Source organism: Narcine bancroftii, chromosome 5, assembly GCF_036971445.1.
Source record: "Narcine bancroftii isolate sNarBan1 chromosome 5, sNarBan1.hap1, whole genome shotgun sequence".
In the NCBI taxonomy this organism is placed as follows: Eukaryota; Metazoa; Chordata; class Chondrichthyes; order Torpediniformes; family Narcinidae; genus Narcine; species Narcine bancroftii.
This window is the reverse complement of record NC_091473.1, coordinates 13,049,687-13,066,134: the sequence shown is the minus strand read 5'-3', so window position 1 is coordinate 13,066,134 and position 16,448 is coordinate 13,049,687. Positions and strand designations below refer to the sequence as shown.

Here is a 16,448-nt window from a genome sequence, read left to right as displayed (position 1 = left end):
TTGTGTGCCCGATGGAGATGTGGGGAGCTGGCTGATGGAGGACCTCGGTTTTCTTCAGGCTGACTTCCAGGCCAAACATTTTGGCAGTTTCCGCAAAGCAGGACGTCAAGCGCTGAAGAGCTGGCTCTGAATGGGCAACTAAAGCGGCATCATCTGCAAAGAGTAGTTCACGGACAAGTTTCTCTTGTGTCTTGGTGTGAGCTTGCAGGCGCCTCAGATTGAAGAGACTGCCATCCGTGCGGTACCGGATGTAAACAGCGTCTTCATTGTTGGGGTCTTTCATGGCTTGGTTCAGCATCATGCTGAAGAAGATTGAAAAGAGGGTTGGTGCCAGAACACAGCCTTGCTTCACGCCATTGTTAATGGAGAAGGGTCCATTGTTAATGGACAAAGTTTCACTACAGCAAAATTAAAATGCATTTCTTCTATCCAGCCACAAAAACCACAAGAATGATCTCATCAGCTGACAAAATGAATTTAACATTTAAAAAAGAATGGGGAGAGTCACTTGTAACTCCAATGAGATAATTTCTTGCCTTTAGGATTTATAATTTACTGGTCCAAATAGATCTGGCTGTGGCAGTACATGAGGCCCTTGCTGTTGCAGTAGACAAAGTGAAAGTGCTCAACAAAACAATCTCCCAGACTGTGTCCAGAGTCCCCAACATAGAGATGACTTCATCGGGAGAACTGTATGCAGTAAATGACTCCTACAGATTCACAAATTATGTGTTACTTCACTCAGAAATTGCAGAGAATTATATATTGGATGCAGAGTCTGGTGGGGGAATCCTGTCCTTGTGTCTTGGGGCAGAAGGGGCCAAAGCAGTTGTGTATGAAATAGAAGAGATGCAGGTGAGAGAAATGGTAGTAGAGGGGAAGATCTCCTCTCTGCTTTCTGTAGGGATCACTCCCTCCAGGTACCCTTCATCTATCCACCCCTTCCCACAATCATCCCCTTGTTACCTACCTATATACTTACACCTTCACCACCTTCCTCACAACTATTCGGGGCCCCAATCAGTCACAAGTGAATCTGTGGCATCATTTACTTTCATCCAGTGCTCTGGATGTGGCCTAGTCTATATGGGAAAGACTGGATGCAGACTTGGAGATTGTTTTGTTGAACACCTTCACTCTGTTCAATGGAACAAGCAAGAACCTCCAGTAGCCAACCATTTTAATTACACACACCATTATGACATCAACATGTCTGTCCATGGCCTCGTGGACCTCCAAAAACTGAGACCAGCCACAAATTGGAGGAACAACAAACACCTGGTATTCAGCCTCAGCAGTCTCCAACCAGATGACATTAGCAGACTTCTCCAACTTCATTAACCATTCCTCAGTATTTCTTTTTCCATCTCCTTTCCTCCAGCTAACCATCTCTTCCTTCTCCTATCTGAGCTAGCCTATGCCTTTTTCCTCATCACTTCTCAGCTTCCTTCTCTTCTACTCTCCCACCTGTATCCACCTATTATCTCTTAGCCTGTCTCCTCACCCTATCTTATTATTCAGACATTTGCCTGTGTTTTTTCTTATTGTTGACCAAGGGCTTAGCCCTGAAACATTGGTTACCCTTTACTTCCTACGGATGCTGCGTGACCTGCTGAATTTCTCCAGCACGTTTGTAAATTACAGGAAAGATCAGTCATACAAGGAGGAGCAGATGATCAGAAGATAAAGGTTCCAGTTTGTCTAGCATCTGCCACCCTTCTGCCTCGGTCTCTCATATTTCACTTATGTCTATTTCACCTCTCCCATACAGTCCGCTTTACACTGCTCCTGCACACGTTCCTCAGTCCCGATGAAAAGCTTCAGCTGGAAGTGTTGACCATTCCTTTTCTTCCACGGATGCTGCTTGACCCGCTGAGTTCCTCCAGCAGACAGTTTATTTATTTTATGCTATTATTCAGTCCAATACAAGTTTGTTGAGAGCATTCTGCATATATTTCAGGAGACTGGTTCCACCAGTTTCATACACCTGCAAAGATACAAAGTGAAAATTATTACGGTAAGTTCTTCAATTCATAGTCATTGATATAAATTATAAGTGGACATACACTCTGCAACTTTACAATTTCATCTCCTACAACACAGCCAGAACTTCTCCAACCTGAATCAGGAAGGGTCAAGAGAAGTATAGTAGCCAGGAAGGAGCTCGAAGGGGGCATGAGAAGGCCTTGGCGTAGGATTAAGGAGAACCCCAAGGCATTCCATACTTATGTGAAGAATAGAGGAATGACGAGAATGAAGGTGGGGCCACTAAAGGATTAAGGAGGCAATGTGTGCCTGGAGAGAGAGGAGATTGGAGAGGCCCTAAATGAATGCTTCACTTCAGTATTCAGGAAAGGACCTTGATCAGGGCAAGGTCAGAATAAAACAGGTTTGTGTGTTGAAAACTGTGGAGATTAAGGAAGAGGAAATGTTGGATCTTATTTAAAAAAATCAAGATTGATAAACTCTCCGGGGTTGGATGTGATAACTCAAGGTTGCTGTGGAAAGTGAGGGAAGAGATAGCTGGGGCACTGGCTATGATTTTTGAGTCTTCTTTGGCCACATGGGAGGTGCTGTATGATTGGAGAATGGCAAATGTAGTCCCCTTGTTTAAAAAAAGTTAATTTGGAAAATTCTGGGAATTATAGACCAGTGAGCCTTACATCAGTGGTGTGCAAACTATTGGAGAAGATTCTTAAGGATAGGATCTATGAGCACTTGAAGTACAGTCTACTTAAGAATAGTCAGCATGGCTCTGTGAAGGAAAGGTCATACCTCATGAGTCTAATTGAGTTTTTGAGGAGGTAGCAAAAGAAATTGTTGAGGGTAGTATGGTAGTTGTGGATTTTAACAAGGCATATGACAAAGTACCCATGAGAAACTCATTCAGAAAGTCATGAGGCATAGGATCCATGGAAGTTTGGCTGTGTGGATAAAAAATTGGCTTGCAGGTAGAAAGCAGAGAGTAGTAGTGGAAGGGAAGAATTCTGCCTGGAGGTCAGTGACTAGTGGAGTTCCATAGGGATCTGTTCTGGGACCCCTGCTCTTTGTAATTTTTATAAATGACTTGGAATGAAGAGGTAGAAGGATGGGTCAGTAAGTTTGCAGATGAATCGAAGGTTGGAGTTGTGGATGGAGCTAACAGTTGTCTCAGGTTACAAGAGGATATAGACAGGATGCTGAGTTGGGCAGAGAAGTAGCAGATGGAGTTCAATCCAGATAAGTGTGAGTTGATGCATTTTGGAAGGACAAACCAGAAGGCTGAGTACAGGGTTCATGGTTGCTGCACAGGTTGATAGGATAGTTAAGAAGGCCTACAGATGCTAGGTTTCGTTAATATGGGGACTGAATCAAGAGTAGAGAAGTCATGTTGCAATTCTACAAATCTCTGGTGAGATCACAGAGTATGGTGTTCAGTTCTGGTCACCTCGTTGCAGGAAGAATGTGGAAGCTATGAAGAGGGTGCAGAGGAAATTTACCAGGATGCTACCTGGATTTGAAAATAAGTCTTATGAAGCAAGGTTAGCAGAGCTGGGATTTTTCTCTTTGGTGCATAGAAGGATGAGAGGAGACTTAATAGAGGTCTACAAGATTATGAGAGGCACAAATAGGGTGAACAGCCAGTGCCTGTTTCCCAGGGCAGGAATTGTAAACAGCAGAGCGCATGTGTACAAAGTGAAAGGAGGGAAGTTTAAGGTGGATATTAGGGGTAAGTTTTTTAATGCATAGAATTGTGGGTGTCTGGAATGCCTTGCTAGGGATGGTGGTGGAGGCTGAAACATTAGAGGCATTTAAGAGACTTTTGGACAGGCACATGGATGGAAGAAAAATAGAGTACAGGGTAAGAAGGATTTAATACATTTACTTTAAGGAATATATAGGTCGGCACAACATCGAGGGCAGAAGGGCCTATATTGTGCTGTAGTGTTTTATGTTCTGCCCTCACTTTCTCTCTGCAGCAATGATTTCATCCAGTCTCGAATCAACAGAGTGAGATTCTTCAGCCCTCTCTAGAGATCTCCAAAGATTCATTGCCCTTAAAATGCCTTCTCATCTTTATCCCAAATACCAACCCTTCATTTTGAAACAGTGATCCTAGTTCTAGGCATTCCACCCAAGAGAAACATCTGTGTGTCCACTGTGCCACAACCCATAAAATTTTGTGGAATTCTTTCCTAAGAGCACAATAAATGAATTCAAAAAATGGAGGAAGGAGATTGAGGATGGAAACTGATTGAGATTGAAATCCACCAGGTTGAGCAGAGAAGCTTTTTCCTCTAAGAACATTACAGTGCCAGTCCTTCAGTCCATGATATGTGCCAACACATGTAAATCTACTCAACAATCTACAGTAATTTTTTTCCTATCTCACACCCATAACCCTCTAATTTTCTTACATCCACATGCCCATCAAAGAATCTTTTAAATGTTCCTATTGTACGAGCCTTCGCAACCATTCCCACCAATACATTCCAGGCAGCCAACACTCTGACATCTCCCCTAAACTTTCCTCCACTTACCTTAAACAGATTTCCTCTGGAATTTGCTACTGTCACCCCACTATAAAGGTGTTGGCTGTCTACCCTATCTAAGACCCTCAATTTTGTACACCTCTATTGGTCAACCTTCCTCACCCCAATGAGACATGCTCTCCCATCCAGGCAATATCCTAGGAATTCCCCTCTACAGCCTCTCTAAAGCAGTGGTTTTCAAACTGCCCCCCTAAACTCTCATTCCACGTTAAGCAATCCCTATGCCATTAGTGCTCTGTGATTAGTGAGGGATTGCTTAAGGTGGTATGAGTGGAAAGAAAAAGGGTTGAAAACCACCATTTTAATCGTACCTAATTGACTCGTTATGTGCACGGTTTCATAACTCCAAAAGAAATGGGCCAATGGCAATTTTTCTTAAGCAAAATATTTCAGTAACAATTGGGTTTGGAGCAGTAATTCTCAACCTTCCCTTCCCACTGACCTACCACCTTAAGCATCCCTTACCAATCACAGAGCACTTATGGCAAAGGGACTGCTTTAAGTTTAGGGGGGCAGTTTGAAAACCACTGTCTAAAGCATCTACATCCTTCCTGTGATGTGGTGACCAGAACTCAACATAATATTCCAAGTGTGGTCTAACTAGTTTTATAGAGCTGCAACATTAGCTCAATCCCCTCACTAATGAAGGCCAGTACCCCATATACCTTCTTAACCACCCTATGGACCTGAATCCCAAGATCTCTCTGTTCCACCACACTTAAAGAATCCTGTCATTAATCATGCATTCCACTTTCAAGTTTGACCCTCCAAAGTGCATTACTTCATACTTCTCTGGATTGAACTCCATCCACCACTTCTCTGTCCAACTCTGCATCCTGTCTATATTCTGTTGTAGTCTACAACAATCTTCTACGCTATTCACAACACCGTCACCTTTGTATCATCTGTAAACTTACTGACCCACCTCTCCACTTCATATATTAACCTCCAGATGAAATGCCAAAAGTCACCAAACTCCAGGCAGAAGACACTCCATCTGTGACTACCTTCTGCTTTCTGCAGACAAGCTCATTCTGAATCCAAACAGCCACAGTTCCTTGGAGCCCATGCATCATTACTTTCTGAATGAGCCTACTATGAGGGGCCCAGTCAAAAACCTCACTAAACTCCATATACACGACATTCACCACCTTATCTTCATCAATTTCCTTTGTCATCTCCTTGAAAAACCCAAGACCTAATCAAGTTCATAAAGGACAACCTGCTTCTCACAAAGCCGTGCTGACTATCCTTCAAAAGATTTTTGTGATTTTGGTATTGATTCTAAGCATAGACTATTAAGAGTGCTTAAAAAAATGACCCCCTGCTCTTCCCTTGCTAAGTTACAGCCTTTTGGCTTAACATACCTTTATGATGACTTTATTTCTACTACCTTGTGGTAATGGGATTACTTATCATTCTTCTAAATTCCAGAAAATATAGACCCAGTCTTCTTAATCTCTCTTCACATATCAAACTCACCATTCTAAAATCAAAGCTTGTAAACTTTCATTGCACTTCCTTGATTGAAAGTATATCCTTAGGTAGGGGGAACAGACCTTTACACAATATCTCAGAGTACCAGAGCAAGTCATCCCTACTCCTGTACATAAATCCATGCGCTTTCCTAGTTGTTTACTGTGTCTGCATTTCAGGTTTCATATACAAGAATATCCGAGACCCTCTGAACATCAACATCTTCCATCTTTCAAAAAAGTGTTTCTAATTTTTCCACCAAAGTGGATAAGTTCACATTTTTGTACATAATATTCCACTTGTCTTTTATTTGCCCTTTCATTTAACCTAGGAGACCTCAAACCTTTTAGATCAACAACCCCCTTCATGGAATCCTTGATCACTCAAGGACCCTCCAGGCATGTACAAAATAATTAATAATAAAGATAAATGGACATGTACAAAAAATAAATAAAATAGATCAATAGATAATTAAGTAGATTTTTGTTACATACTTGAAAATAAAGCTAAGGCTTTACAGCAAGCAAGCAATTACGATAACAGTAAAAAAAAATTTGCTTCTGGCCAGGAAAATCCCAAACAGAGCTGGGTCCAAGTCTTAGGCATCAGCTGTAGTTGGAGTCGGCAATAGCGACTCCATTCTCAACATCAGGTGCGGTGCCATCCGCATCAAAGGAGTCACTTCGGGCTCCTGGCAAGAGCGGGGACCTCGGGCTCTGCAATTCTTTTGACCCCCAAAGTTCAATCAACCCACCCTCGGCATTTTTTGACCCCTTGTATAGTCCCATAAACCCCCAGGGGTTGATATCGACCACTTTGGAGACCCCTAATTTAATGTCTTTAGCTCCCTCAAGTCTTCTTGTATTTTCTCATACTCTCCATTTAATGTCAACAAACTTGGACATATTGAACTTAATCCATTCAATGTGATTGGTACTGTTGGTCATGAATACATTCTTCCCATTTTTATTTCCACTGCATTGCCTTATAGATGTCTGTCCAGAGCTTTATTTACGACTAATTTTCATTTCAGTGTTTCACCATGTTTCAGCAGTGCCTGCAGCTCCCAGTTGCTGGAGTCTAGACAGTGGAACCAGAGATACGATACCATTCCTATCAGCACATGTGGGTACCATTGTCGCACCCCCAGTACCACCACGCACATTACCACCTGGTAAGTTTGAAAAGGAAGACCCTTTATTGAATCTTACAAGAAGTTAGTTCAAAAGACTAAGTTAGCAAGTGAGAAGCAGGGACACATTCATTTTCCAATAGCCACTTTAGTTTATATTTAGAATCAGTTCCCAATTACAAAAATCTTAGAAGAAAAGGCCTTCATGCCCTGCCAGATCATTCCCAACCCACTGGTTTTCAATTATTAATCTTCAAATTCTTCTTTCTACAGAAATGTATTTTCTGAATCCACTTATTGGACTCCTTGATAACTCATTCCACAAACTAGCCGCTGACCTTAGTGTTCAACTTTTCTATATACTGTATAATCTTCACTACATTAAACAAATTCTGTGAAAGCATGTTAGAGTATAAAATTAAAAAAGAAATCTTTATTTGAGCACAGAGAAGGTGCCAGAAGAAGGGCATTTAGGGTGATATATTTGGAACCTTTTGGAACAAAAACAATAAATTATCATTGTGTTAGAAAAAGAATACAGACAAAACACATTAAAAGTTAGAGATGAGACAACTGCCATTGATCCAAAGTTTATTTGTTGTTTCTATTACGGGAGTAAATGAGAATTGTTCATTGTTATTTAATATAGAATATAGAACAGAACAGCATAGTACAGGTCCTTCAGCCCACAATGTTGTGCCAACCTATGTAAATCTCCTCCACATCAATCTAACCTTTCCCTCAATCACAACCCTCCATTGTTCTTGTATTCAATTTTAAGGATGGGGAGGTATTGAAGAGATTTATTAAGATAATAATATGAATGAAAAATATTTGTTATAGAGCCAGGCAGCAATGAATACAAAGATTTGAAGAAATTTTACTTGGAGATATCTATGGCTTAAAACAATGAGGAAACCTATTTCTATTCTAGCTTTTAAAAACATTTCAAAAGAAAAATTGTGTGAGTAAAGAATATGGGAATTAGGATTAGTGGGTTGACTGTTTGAAGAATAGATGCTCTTCTGTAAATTCTACATTCAACCAATATAGTAATGACCATAGTTATTTTGTATTATTAGTAAACTCTCATTTATCTCCCAGGTCATTTCTCTATGAATTTTGATGCCTTCCACCATCAGACCAGTGATATACCACCTGCCTTACCTGCACGAACCTTGCGTAAGGTAATTGTCCCACAGTTCAGAGAGTCACCTGTACAGCACAGAAAGGAGCACAATAAATACACCCTTCATCCCACCATCTCTAGGATTACACAGTAGCTTCCAAAAGAAGTAAATGTATGTAAGAATAATTTCATCCTTGTGCCACAATATCTTGGAACCTCATTTGCAGTGTTGAAATAGATCATGGACAAGGAAACAAATGTGCCTGAGTGATTCTGTCCAACTTTATATTCTAGATTACAAGAAGCCCCCTTCACAAGCTCAGTCTCCCAAGTTGAATCTTTCTGAGGTTACCATTTGGGGAGATGTGCTAGCCCTATCACACATAGGAGAGACACCACAGTAATGAGATAATCATTAGAAAATGTGCCAGCAATATTAAATATTGGGCAAGAAAACAGGGGGTATATCCTTTCTTTGTAATAGTGCATGGTATTTATTACATTTGGTTCCTCTGATGGGTCAACAGTGATTGTACAATCTTTTGTTTCTGAGCTGTTGAGACAGATTTCGGTTTCAATCACTGGGCTGAGCCAAAAGGAATAATCTAAATTGGGGCTACTGCAAAAGACATCAATACAGCAGATTATTATACATTAGTATCCTCCATGTTATCCAGTGACTCTTCATATGCAGTGTAGAGCGCATTTGGTTGTAATGCCACCCATGGCTGAATAAAATCTGCGGTCTGAAAATCAGTTATTTTTAATCACTTTGTTGTTGACCACAATCATGGGCGATCATGGCTTGGAATGCCCTAACAGAACAAAGCTATTGCAAGATGAAATATTGTCTGGATCAGCTCTTCTTCTCCAGGGGTGGGGGGTGGAGAGCAGACTGAAATCATGAAATATTTTCTATGTTTTTTATGTAGTCAGTAGAAGCATGGAAGAAACCAACTAAACTTGACTGCTTCACAGGGAAGAGGGTCCATAAACTTCGAGCAGAGTCTTAAGGGGACCCATAGCTAAAAAAAGGTTGAGAATGGCTGAACTAGATGTACAAACAACTGAAGAAAAATAACATTTCCTTCTTCTCCCCCTCCCTCTTTTTTCACAGTCCTCATTACATCCTATACCTGCATCACCTACTAGCCCTCATTCAGGTCTTGATGGCAGCAACTCCACTTTGTCTGGCAGTGCAAGCAGTGGAGTGTCCTCTCTGAGTGAAAGCAACTTTGGCCAATCTATGGAGCCACCACGAGCTGATATTATAGACTCTGTCCCAAGTCAGACATGGAACCCAGAAGAGGATGGAGAGCCCCCTTACATACCAGTGAGGTACAGTCTGTCTGAGCCAGACGTCATTGAATCGGTCAAAGCTCACCCTTGCCGCAGCCACTCTGCTCCCACTGGAGTCATCCCTAAGGAATCCTTGGAGACCCCAGTGTTGCCCCCCAAACCATACCACCCCAGGCTTGCATACACAGACAATGAAGAAGTACTTGAAGAAGAGTGCAGGCCAAAGAGTTTCACTTGCAAACTATCTCAATCTGGCCTAAGTGGTAAAGATGATCAGGCCAAGGTACCATGGGAACATGACATCCATCAAGAATAAGTCACAATGGGTTCTGAAAATGAAGGTGTTCATTGGTTCATCCTACAAGTGGCAGCCACCTCTCTTTACTGTAAACAAACTACATCTCTTTAAGGCTAAAAATTGCTTTAATTCTGAGAAAGGAGGTCTATCTATTTATTAAATTTAGACATACAGCACACAAGCCATGCTGCCCAATTACACCTGATTGACCTATACCCTCGATACATTTTTGAACCGTGAGAGGAAACCAGAGCCCCCAGGGAAAACCCACACAAACAGGGGGAAGAACATACAAATTCCTTACAGACAGTGCAGGATTTGAACCCTGGTCCTGATCACTGGTACTGTAACAGCATTGCGCTAACCGCTACACTAACCGTGTCACCCCTAATAAATGGCCTGGCTTTTCTTTGGTCGCATTTACAGTTTAAGTATTTGAAGTGAGTGAAATGTATTCAAATCTCCAAAGCCAATTTGAGAATGTTTTCTGTCACAATCATGCACTTCACTTTTATTATTGGAAAGTGAAGGTGAATTTACAAGGATTGTGAACTTCAAATGGTATTTATTTCATTATATGCTCACTAATTCCCTCCATTATTATTTCCTTACATTAACCTTCTAATTTACCATTTCCTATTTCAAAAAATGTTACATTTCTGGGCTCAGTCATTTGACTCAGTCATTTCCATGACATTTTACTTTTGCTAAATGTTGCATGTAAAATTATGTCATGAATTGTCATTACAACCTGAAAGAAGTTTATCAGAGTATTATCAAAAACTGTATTGGTATGAACTTGCATAAAGCAACACACAAGATTCGACTGAGTTCAGTGGTATATTCTAATTGGCATAAAATTTGCTTGACTGTCGACACGAGAGATTGTAGATGCTGGAATTTGGAGTGAAAAACAAACTGCCGGAGGATGCAGTGCTGATTCAAAATGTCAACAGTTCTTTCCCACCCCACAAATGATGCTCAGTGTGCTGAGTTCCTCCAGCAGTTTGTTTTCACTTTGATGTAGTGGTGAATTTCAAGTTTGAGTTGGCTAAAAAACTTTAATTTTTTTTTTAATTGGCTCATGTGCACGGATTTGGTGAGGGAATCAAGCTTATGCCCAATTATATAAAAGAGAACAATGTTGTATTTTATCCCAACCACCCTATTTCTTTGAATAACAAACCACAAAATTTCATACAACTACAAAGAGATAATTCAGGATAGTACGTGTGGAACAGTAGAACAGTAATGAGGGCCCAGTAATAGCAAACTGCTTAAAGAAGTCACTTGAACATTAAGAGCCATCTTACACAAAACATTACAGTGGAGTAGAAGCACTTCGGCCCACGATGTTGTGCCAACCTAATGTAAACCTGTGCCACAACAATAAAATTTTTACCTACTTCATATGCATAACCCTCCATTTTTCATACATCAATGTAAAAGTCTTTTGAATGTTCCTGTTCTATCAGCCTCCACCACCATCCCTGACAATGCATTCCAGGCACCCACCACTCTCTATTTTTGCCCATGAAAAAGGAGCTGGCTGTCCAACATATCTAAGCCTTTCATAATCTTATATGCCTCTATTAAGTCATCACTCATCCTTCATAACTCCAAAGGGAAAAGTCCTAGGCTCTATCAACCTCGCTTTATAAAAAATGTTCTCCGTTCCTGGTGACATTCTGACAAATCTTCTCCAAAGAATCTGCATCCTTCCTATAATGAGGTGACCAGAATTGAACACAATACCTCAAGTGTGGATTAACCAGAATTTTATTGAGCTACAATATTACTTCACAGCTCTTGAACTCAATCGCCTGACTAATGAAGGCCGCCACACGAATATGGTCTCTTAACCACCCCATTAACTTACTTGGCAACCTTGAGGGATTTATGGACCTGGACCCCAAGGTCTTTCTGTTCCTCCACACTGTTAAGAATCCTGCTATTAACCACATACTCTACCTTCAAATTCGACCTTCCAAAGTGCATCACTTCACACTTATCCATATTGAATTCTATCTGCCACTTACTTCTCTGCCCAACTCTACATCCCATCTAGATCTGGTCACCTTTCACAACCTTCTTCATCTTCAACAACTCTAAACTTCAAAATGAGGAAAGGCTCACACAAAAAAATTGTAAAATACTTTCTTTCCCAATTTCCTATCAATGTTGCCTTTGCACATTCTCTTCATGTTCCAGATACCCATAATTCAATATTGTCCATTTAAAATATACATAATTTCTATGACATTTATCTGTTCAGATCAGATACTTTTATTTCAGTCCTTTAAGTAGCCCATGGCATGTGATATACTTTCTTTTATTAGCATTTAAATTTAATTCAAATTATACCACAGATCCAAGAATTCCCACAGGGAATGGGTGATGCAGGTTATTAACAGAACATTGGTGATAGCGGAATAGGTAGATAATGGTGCATGCTGTGTCTGTGGTCATACAAGAGCTTTGAAAATATGAAAAGCAGCCAGATCAAAAAAAGATACAAAGAGTAATTTCAGCTTTCATTTACTACAGGGAAAAAAAGTCAAAAAGTTATTTAAAATAGGTTTAAACACTCCTTACAAGAGCACAGCACAGTTGTATCTCATGCTATTTAGCTCATTCTTTTTACCCACAGCCAGAGACCTGTACAGAATAAAAAAACAAATGTTATTAACAAGTTCCATCAGAATGTTCTTTTAATGAAGTGAATTGACATAGAAGTAATATTCATGCAACAGTTTAATTGTTCCAGTTGCAGATTAATAGCTACCATTAAAGCTGTGGATGTTTTTCATCAAGTGAGTACACTGGACACATTTCAATTGAATCATACTGAATTGTCTCATTCTCACTTCTGCTGATTTTATTGATCACAGCTAAAGCAACATTAGCAATGCTACATTTGGATTCTGAGACTATGGAGTTGAATTAACCGGAGCACATGCTTACTGTTTGCACAATCTGTTGAGAGGCCTGAAAAGAGGAGCAAATAGATTGTGTTCTGACCCTGTCAAAATTTGACAGAATTCTTCCAATGGTCATGCCAATTCAATCAAACCGCCCCCATTCATCACACAAGTAATGATCTCAGCATGGTATGAGAAAAGGAAGAATGTAACATTTAAGAATACTCCTTTGATGTTAAGGATAAGGCCCTTCTTGAAGCAGTGCAAAATTAGTGCTGGTTCTGTGGTGCCTTACTGAGAGAAATTGATACTAATACAAAGAGTTTGAAATTGGAATTGTACCATTAACATTTCCAATGTAATCATGAACTTCTGAAATTGTTTTCCTATTCCAGTTGACTGTTGTCACAGTTCCAATACCACCTGCCATCTTCCCATCAAAGACATTAATGACAGGCCTTTCCACCCTCACCCCTGCTTGTCCACTTTTCTCTTGGTTCCCACCCTGATAAACCCATTTCTTCAAATCTTATTCAGATCCAGGGCTTCAAATGACATTTCAGGAGCTGGATCACCACCTTTACCAGATTACCATACTTAGCAGGAATTAAACCTGGACCTTTCCACCATACAGCTCTTATAACTCATGCATCAAGGTATTTCCCAACCACATCATCCAGAACCTTGAATGGATACTTTTGCCTAAAATAAGAAAATGCTTTAAAAATATTGGAAATGTAAAACAGGTGCAGATTAGTCTTTTGAAAAGATGGCTGTTCTTTTTATTAAATCCTATGCCCATCATATTCCATTTCAAGGAGCAGAGAAAAGTGTTATTGCTTTGTTTGTCCATTTAGTGACATTTTGTACAGATGGAGTAGCTTCAGAATCGTCTACAACCAATCTATTGTCATTTCCAAATTTTCACTATCATTTCCATTTTCAGTTAATTTGTCAATAACACCAACCTCAGGGTCGTACATTGTCAATGGTGCACCTACAACAGACGCTTCACATTCTGATCGTACCTCAACTCTACCTAGTTGTGTAGAAATTATAATTTGTGTCCTAACAGTAAAATCCACATGAGGGTGAACTGCAATTTCAAGTGCTATAAAGCCCTTCCCTTACAATCCACAATGTAGCAAGAACAAAGATGTAGTACAAATCCTTATCAGTGGTTTGGGATCTTTCAAGAAAGATTTTGACAATAGTGAAAGAGCTGGATTCACTTTCAGAGAAACACTTCAAAGAGCAGAGACTACAAAGGCACTTTATACTGTCCATACGAACATCTGGGATGACAATTCCATGTTCTAGCAGGGTGTGGGATATTGTAAAATATGTTTTTGAGAATGAACTATGAAGTAAAAGTTCATGTTACAATACAGAAAGGCAGGTTTCCAGTATTAGCAAGAATAGCTAAACTTTGATACAAAAGAAGAGAATTTAAAGTGATTGTGATTTTGTGTGTCAATATATACCTTATTCACATTCTGTTGATGGTAATAATGGAAACTGGATGCTGTAAAACACTTTGGTTCTCAATATCATAGGATCTATTTATCTCAAAGATGAAGAATTGTAAAACTCATCACTCTTACAAGCAAATCCTCAGGCTACTGGTAAATGCTACTTTTTCCTCCACAGTGAAAGACAGCAAGGGCTATTTAGTACAATCTTCAAATGTATTTCCATATCAGAAACCTATTTGGAAACAGGTGTGGTCCAGGCAAAATACAAAAGGGCAACTAGAGAAGAGCTGTGAGGGCCTCTTTCATCTCAACCACCAGTGCTGTAGAGAACAAGCATACCCACTAATCATGTACATTCATACACTCCAAGGCCCCATCCATTTATTGGATGTTTTTATTTGGGATGTTGGTAAGACAGAAAATTTAATCTTTTTACAAAAAATAAAAATTTAATTTTTTTAAACTTATTTTTGCTCAAACTTGTTTCTAGTGTGCCCATCAAAGACAAGAAATGAGATTTTGTGAAAAAGAAAATGAAATGTGTAAAGACTCTGTAAAATAATAAATTTGATGTATAACAACGGTAACATGCCTCATAAAAGGCAGTTATTTAATATTTATCAAGCTATTGCAATGCTTTCTTCGCAGTACACAAGCTATGGAGTGTGTCCTGTAACTAAAGCATGCCAAATGTATTTTTGTGAGCCTTGTAATTTACAGTCCTGTTTTCTGTACAGCAATGTTTCAAATGATGGAGTTTAAACTGCCTGTTGTCACCATGGGGTTTTCCGATTTAAAGCCCATTAGCGTTATTGCGCAGTGATGTAAAATTGTTTCCCCCTTACCCCTTTCCAAATTGCGTCTGCCTTTATTGAACCCTGTTGGTGCCAAGTAATCCCACTCTGCGTACAAATCTTCCCTTCTCAATGCTGTATATTTGTCAATTTTACAAAAATAAGAGGTAAAGAGAAAGACCTCTGACGAACTGTGGGCCTATTTTGTGAATGATTTGTCTTTAACACTGAATTCTCATTCCATGGCTATTGATGATCTTCACCACACATCCATAAGAGTGGATAGCTGAAGCAGAAAGGTCAGTAGCTAATTGCAGCTACCACTTGTGCAAGAGGCTTAAAAAAGGCTGGAGTTGGAAAATTATGTCTGGGCACAATCGAGGATCACCCAATCAACACAATCCTTGTAACGAGTACCCAATGGTGTGACAAAATGGCACATTCATTCTACTTCCAACAAGCTTATTGGGGGGATAAGGGAGGATTCCTAACATCAAATTGGTTTAATGCATTGGGTGAATGAGAATGGTGGATTTTAAATAAAGCATACAAATGGAATAATTGACCTTTCGTCAGGCCCATGGTTAGGTTCAGTTCAGCTCCATTTTTTTGTGTACTAAATAGGACTGCCCTTTACCATTTTTGTAAGGGGAGCAGCAAGGAAACATTGATGAAAGTACATAGTGGGATTTTACTGTATATATTGTGTTAGCATGTCAGAATATGTGATGTGACTTTTAGATGTAAATACTGCCAGTTAGTTTTCCTATTCACTAAATTGCTGTTATATGTAATTCCTTAATGCTCAAAATTAAAGCCTTGATTTAACCAGTAATTTTGTGTCTTTCTTTGAGTTGAGTGTTAATTTCTTCCCATTCAGATGAAACAATGAAAGGAAAAGCATAGGTTAAACAAGAAGTCTGCAAATCCTGGAGATCTGGAACAATATACAGTAAAATCCCCATTACCCAGAATCCAAGCAACCAGAAGCCTCAAGCAATTGGCAAAGAAAAGCAGAAAATAAATAGGTAAAAAATATGAATGTTTATAATTGCCGTCTCTAGAGGTCAGTTCAACAGTCCATGCAAAACAAATAACCAGCAAATTCACTTAGCTGTCATTTACCAATCCCCATAGCTTCCAGATACCGGGGTTTTACTGTATAAGAAAAAGCACAATTGGCCAAATTCAATGAGTAGGGACATTATTTAATAAACACACCAATCATTTTACTTCTTCATTACTGAAGTGTACATTCATACTGAAGAAATAAAACAGTAATATCCTTCTGTCCTAGTCACCATCACCTCTGGATGCCTTCTTCCGCTTTTTTTCCCCCTCTACATATGTAATTTCACCCTTTTTTAATCTTAGTCTTGATACAGGGTCCCA

General features: G+C 39.6%; 1 protein-coding gene and 1 long non-coding RNA gene across 25 annotated transcripts in view; one reads left to right on the top strand and one right to left on the bottom strand.

Moving 5' to 3' along the window:
* The window catches only part of dock3 (dedicator of cytokinesis 3), a 939,092-nt gene extending 923,002 nt beyond the window's left edge, over positions 1 to 16,090 (top strand). For 13 of the 22 annotated variants that reach the window (XM_069936827.1, XM_069936834.1, XM_069936828.1 and 10 more), the window contains 4 exons: positions 1,961 to 2,017; positions 7,060 to 7,182; positions 8,245 to 8,327; positions 9,387 to 10,291. In XM_069936827.1, coding sequence (XP_069792928.1) covers positions 1,961 to 2,017; positions 7,060 to 7,182; positions 8,245 to 8,327; positions 9,387 to 9,884 — 761 coding nt within the window. In that variant the 3' untranslated portion in view covers positions 9,885 to 10,291. Of the gene's footprint in view, positions 1 to 1,960; positions 2,018 to 7,041; positions 7,183 to 8,244; positions 8,328 to 9,386; positions 10,292 to 14,437; positions 15,883 to 15,936 lie in introns of those variants that run through there. The other 9 variants (XM_069936833.1, XM_069936836.1, XM_069936832.1 and 6 more) reach the window with 7 other exon arrangements.
* The window catches only part of LOC138763148 (uncharacterized), a 37,699-nt gene continuing 21,495 nt past the window's right edge, over positions 245 to 16,448 (bottom strand). For 2 of the 3 annotated variants that reach the window (XR_011357345.1, XR_011357347.1), the window contains 3 exons: positions 12,462 to 12,524; positions 8,308 to 8,355; positions 245 to 1,987 (listed from right to left, as the gene is read on the bottom strand). This is a non-coding gene — a long non-coding RNA (uncharacterized lncRNA). The remainder of the gene's footprint in view (positions 1,988 to 8,307; positions 8,356 to 12,461; positions 12,525 to 16,448) is intronic. The other variant, XR_011357346.1, reaches the window with a different exon arrangement.